Genomic DNA, 6000 nt, shown 5'->3' with positions numbered 1-6000 from the left:
GACACTATAGTTCATATATGTAAGTGAGGATAGCAAAATAAAGTAACATATTATACCCAAACATTCTTCATACAGTGGTCTAACAGTAAAATGTATAAAAATTTGGGATCAACTTTTAAACTGACATATGCTAACTAATTATAACTAACTAACTAACTAACTAACTAACTAACTAACTAACTAACTAACTATATATAGGCTATATATAACTAGATTAACAAATATTGTAAATGCCAGTGGTGGACAGTAACGAAGTAAATGTAATTCGTTACTGTACTTAAGTAGCTTTTTTGCGTATCTGTACTTTACTGAAGTATTTGAAGTATACTTTTACTTTAACTCCACTACATTTCAAAGTCAAATATCTTACTTTTTACTCTAGGCTACTACATTTTCAAAATCAGTCGTTCCTTTTTATTTATGAGTGGATAAAAACTTAACTGGTCAAACGAGCCACCTATCACAGTAGCCTACAACGTGCGCGCTTTGTTTTGAACTTGCCTTGGTGGTATCTACTAAGCGCGAACCAGAGCCGTTAAATATGAGAGTTGCGACCATAGACAGTATATAAGAGGTTGCGACACACACGGCTTGTTCGACTTGAACCGGCGCTGCACAGACCGATCAGTTTATGACATCAAAGTATAGAGCGAAATCGCGAGAGCGATTGAAAAGCATACAGAGCCGTCTACTCTCTAATCGCTCTCGCAGTATTTTAATGTCATTCACCGATTGGTCTGTGCAGTGTGCCATTTCAAGTCGAACAAGCCTACTGTGATCTCACCGCCGCGCGGTCACGTGATTCGTGTAGCTCTCAATAGTTCCAAACAATTTGTGTTGCCAATGATTGCGGGGCAGAGAGCAGCAGCTATTATTGCAGCAATTATCGGTAAATACTGACACATAATGAACATTGCTTATTACCTTGACACTAAAATTACTTGCATATAATAGCATTTTTTTTTCTGAGGAGTAGCAGAAACACTGCATTAATACGTTTTGGTGTTTAATTTTGTAGGGAAATTGGCTGCTCCCATAATGTAGTGTGTATATATATATTCAATGGCATTGTGCAGGTTTATGTGAATGTATCATAACATTAGGATGTTTATAATTATGACCATAGACGCTTGTGAAAAATATGTACAGTAAATACTGTAAATGTATTATACCTTATGGGATCAGTCCCCTTCCGTCCAAAATTAAACACACAAAAAATGTATTCAATTCAAATATACTGTATATATCATTTTATTAATAGATTGATGTGCCAAGAGTCTTCACGTAGACTGAGTTAAGCAAGAGTCTTGTGACAAAAATTATAATAGGACATTATAGCAATCAAAAAAAATCATAGTACTTGGATACTTAAGTACATTTGAAGGCACATACTTTTGTACTTTTACTCAAGTGAATGTTTAAAGGCAGCACTTCTACTTTTACTTGAGTAATATTTCACCTTGAGTATCTTTACTTTAACTCAAGTACATGGTATGTGTACTTCTTCCACCACTGGTAAATGCATATAAACAGCATGTAATGTGAATGTCAGAAGCATGTAATTTAATGTGTCAGAACAGGGATAGGCAGATGATCTCATTTAGAAATAGTTAACCTATGGACTTTTAGACTCATCCTGTTTCTCTGGACACACCATTTGAGAAAGAACTTTCTGACTTCTTTAATCCTGATGCAGTAGATGAAGGGGTTCACTAGTGGTGGAAGCAGACTGTAGAACATGACCAGGGCGATCCTCTGACTGCTGTTTATCTGAGTGTTGTTGGGAATGCTAGAACTGGAGAGAACAACGAAACGTGGCACATAAAAGATAATAATGATAGTCAGCTGTGTGGCACAGGTAGAAAAGGCTTTCATACGACCCTGTGCATTTGCTATACGAAGCACAGACACCAGGATACATACATATGAATAGATGATGAAAGAGAATGGCACGAGAAGCACAAACATTCCCACAACATAGGAAATGAGGTTCGGTTGGCTGACATTAGCACAGGCGAGCTGGTTCATAGACCCAGAGTCACAGAAGCAATGAGCGATCATATTTGGCCCACAGAATGGCAGTTTCACTGTTTGCATTGAGCTGATGGTTGGGGCAATCATTGCAGTAACCCAGGAAAGCCCTATTAAAAGTCTCATAGTGCGGTTAGTCATTAAAACAGGGTATCTTAGTGGGTGACAGATCGCCAAGTACCGATCTAGAGCCATGATCATCATAATAAGAGAGTTTAGGGCTACAAAATAGTGAATCAGCTGCCTTTGAAACAGACAAACATAGAAGGTAATATAACCGTCATTAAACCAGTAGCGAGAAATGACTTTTGGCAGAGCAACTGTGCAAAAACCAATATCAGACAAGGACAAACTCAGCATGATAATATACATAGGCTTAAAGAGGTTGCGTTCAGTCACAAACAGGACCACAATGAGAGAGTTTCCAGTGATTACAGCGATGTAGATGCAGAACAAAAGTGCTGCCATCAGGCTGTAGTATTTGGGCAGAAGTCCAGGGAAGCCCACGATGAAAAACTCGGTTACAACAGACGCTGCAGTTTTATTTTCCTCTGTAACATACTAAAACATACTGTTAACTTTTACTTTTTCACACTAATATTACCAACTATTCGCGCTTCCAAAAAAACAACAATAACAACCCCAAAAACATTTGTCTGATTTAATTTGCCCCAAAATTTTAAAATATTTGCATAAATTATATTTACTCTGCAACATTAAAAATGCAGTATGTATATATATATATATATATATATATATATATATATATTTAAAAAAAAATATATATATATAAATAATGACATGGCTAACTTGCAGAAAATTCATATAAGCCTAAATTATAAAAACGTATTTCATACATATAATTTCAGTAAGTTATATTAATAATGTTAATAAATGATACCTGTTGTTACTGATTAAAAACGTGTTGTTCGGCTTTGCAATAATCTAAATGAAATTTTGGTTTGTATTTCAGCTGATCACATGATTACCTTGATTATTCCTCTGTTTAGTTATGTGACATCTGCTTAGAATATTCCTGGGTCAGTGTGTCACGTTTCTCAGTGATCAGTGCAGATGCGTGTGGTTTCATTGTTTTATAGGCGTAGAATCAGCATTAAAGCCTGTAGGGTCCAACACGTCATGAAGGATCATGTTTTGAATTATTTGGTGTTGTGAAACTGGGCTGACCTTTGGTGCTCATTGCCTGAGTGCTTGTGTTTGCATCACACACATTAACATAGATGGGGAAAAAGTGGGAATCAAACATAAATTAATCATTTAAAAATATCCCCTAATATATCTTTTTATTTACTCTTTTCATCTACACCTTCAAAGGTCACCAGCAGGTGGTGAAAAAAACAAGGGGAAAGTAAATTAATGCAGATCAATCTGTTTTTGTTTCCTGAATCCCCTTCATTTAACCCATCCAAGGTAGTACACACACATTTAACCCATCCAAGGTAGCACACACACACACACACACACACACACACACACACACACACACACAGACACACACACACACACACACACACACACACACACACACACACACACACACACACACACACACACACACACACACACACACACACACACACACACACACACACACACACACACACACACACACACACACATTAAATTAAATAGTAGTTTAACTTTTATACTTTTTTACAAATGTTTTTTCTTTCTTTATACAATTACTGCAGTTTGATTATGTTCTGATTATGATGGAATAGTAAATAAGCTTCACAAGCTTCATAATTTTTTAGACTAATCATTTTACATTTAATTGTACATTACAAAGGCCAGGGTTTCCCAAACGATTCCCAGCTAATCCTTGGCAGTGATTCATTGACCTCAGGAAAAAGATTTTCACTGTCCCCATCTGGCCATCCCCTTAAAAAGTTACAGGACAATCATGACAACAAGAACACAAAGTTTATTAGTTAATCCGTTTAACTGTCATTAATTTAATGCACAGACAAGTTAGGCTTTTTAACAGCTCTTTTCATTGTGACACACGTTTCCATACTAAATGCTTAGCTGCATGGGTACAACATATTATGGCACTTCTGCACTCAAAAAATAATTTAAGCCTAAATTTAAGATTTATGGATTTGAATTGCATATTACATATCAATTAATTTGGATTACACAGATTTAACATAAACTAATAAACTTAATGAAATGCATATTTGTCATACATGAATTCTAATATAAGTTTTAACCAGGTTTTTAAACAGATATTTATCATCAATAAATCCAATTTGTTTAAATCTCAAACATTTTAACTAATTGAAAATTGCTTTTGAAAATACAATTGTTTAAATCAAATAGATGCAAATAGTTAATTTTTTTAAGTATAGAAATCTTACCTGTTTCTTTTATGCATGACACATTAAGTTTATTATTTGCTTTGTTAAAACGGTGTAGTCCAAATGGATGAAAATTTTAAATGCAATTCAAATGCATAAACCTAAAATTTAGGCCCAAATATTTTGTGTAAAAACAAACGGATAGTTTTATCAGATATCTTTCTGTTAACAGGTCTGTTATACATCCAAAGGGAGCTAGTTTTATTAATGCTTCCATTCATAACAGAGCATATATTTTGAGTTGTTTTTTCTTGCATCGTCACCACCAGATTTCACTGGAATACATCACAATACACAATTAAGATGAACATAAAAAACAATTACAAATCACAAGAATTTATTCCGTTGCTTCTGATAAATCATTGTATGTTTTTTCCATTAAAACTCCACAGAACGTAACAATATTTTACAGCGTGATCACATTAATTATGGACGTTTCTCTCATGGCCCTTTGCCTGCTCAACCACCTGCTCACTATGGTTCTGATCTCCTGCGTACGTAAACAGTAAATGAAGGGGTTTATCAGTGGTGGAATGAGGCTGTAGAGCAGTATGAGAACTATCCTGAAATCTTTGCTGATTTGGATTTGCAGGAAACTGGCTATATACACAGCGCAGCGAGGCAAGTAAAACAGGGCGGTGATGCACAGCTGCGTGCTGCAGGTGGCAAAACTTTTCCAGCGACTCTGAGAGCTCGACAGCCTCATGACAGATGTTATGATATGACAGTAAGAGTAAATGATGAAGGCTAGAGGAAGGAGAAGCACGAGTAGGGCCACACACAGGGCCACCAAAATCTGCTTGCTGTTTTCAGCACAGGCCAGGTTGGTAATAGAGATGTGGTCACAGTAGCATTGAATGATCAGTTTAGGCCCACAGTAAGGAAGCTGTTGAGTGTGAAGGGTGGCTATTGTGGGAGCGATCAAAGCAGTTACCCAAGCCGTTACGTTTATGATGTACGTGATGCGATTAGTCATAATAACCTGGTATCTCAGAGAATAACAGATAGCCACATAGCGATCAAGGGCCATGATCATCATTATCAGTGAGTTTAATGTTCCAAAATAGTGGATTAGTTCCATTTGGAAGAAGCAAGCATGGAAAGGGGATGCTCCCGCATCAAACAAGTACCTGGATATGATCTTAGGTAAGGCAACAGTGGAGAAACACGTATCAGATATTGCCAGGCTTGCAAGGATAATGTACATAGGCTTCCTGAGGCTCTGCGAAGTGAAAAACAGCACCAGGAAAACAGTGTTCCCGGCCACTGTGGTCGTGTAGACGATGAAGAAAATAGCAGCGACCAGGCCATAGTAGTCTGGATGGAGTCCAGGGAAGCCCACGATGATAAATTCAGTGATTGTCGTCCAGTTGTTCTGTAGCATTTTGCAAAATCTGCAGAGATTGTAGGACAAAAGTGATTAATATTGCATAATAGTAATATTTATAATATAAGCTGAATGAAATATATATATATAATTTTTGAATTGTTAAAATGCTTATGCTTATGAAATGTTTATTTCTGATTTAAAAAATATAGGCTATATATATATTTACAATATTTTCTAAAAACAGGGAGACCTTTAAAA

The 6000-nt window shown here is 36.2% G+C and overlaps 2 protein-coding genes across 2 annotated transcripts; both read right to left on the bottom strand.

The window, feature by feature from the left end:
* Positions 1 to 1596: 1596 nt before the first annotated feature.
* Positions 1597 to 3232, bottom strand: LOC309488856 (olfactory receptor 1500-like; the record flags this gene model as incomplete). The annotated part of the gene is made up of 2 exons (XM_082157272.1): positions 1597 to 2582; positions 3220 to 3232. 2 exons carry the CDS (start codon positions 3230 to 3232, stop codon positions 1597 to 1599), a joined length of 999 nt encoding a protein of 332 aa, XP_082013398.1.
* Positions 3233 to 4818: 1586 nt separating this feature from the next.
* LOC309489737 (olfactory receptor 1E16-like) lies at positions 4819 to 5796 on the bottom strand (the record flags this gene model as incomplete). The annotated part of the gene is made up of 1 exon (XM_082158594.1): positions 4819 to 5796. The coding sequence occupies one exon, from the start codon at positions 5794 to 5796 to the stop codon at positions 4819 to 4821; it is 978 nt and encodes a 325-aa protein (XP_082014720.1).
* Positions 5797 to 6000: the final 204 nt, after the last annotated feature.

The sequence above is a fragment of the Leuciscus leuciscus genome (genome assembly GCF_965113295.1).
Source record: "Leuciscus leuciscus genome assembly, chromosome: 24".
NCBI classification, from domain to species: Eukaryota; Metazoa; Chordata; class Actinopteri; order Cypriniformes; family Leuciscidae; genus Leuciscus; species Leuciscus leuciscus.
Note: the sequence above shows the minus strand (reverse complement) of the source record. Positions and strands in the feature narration are given on the sequence as shown.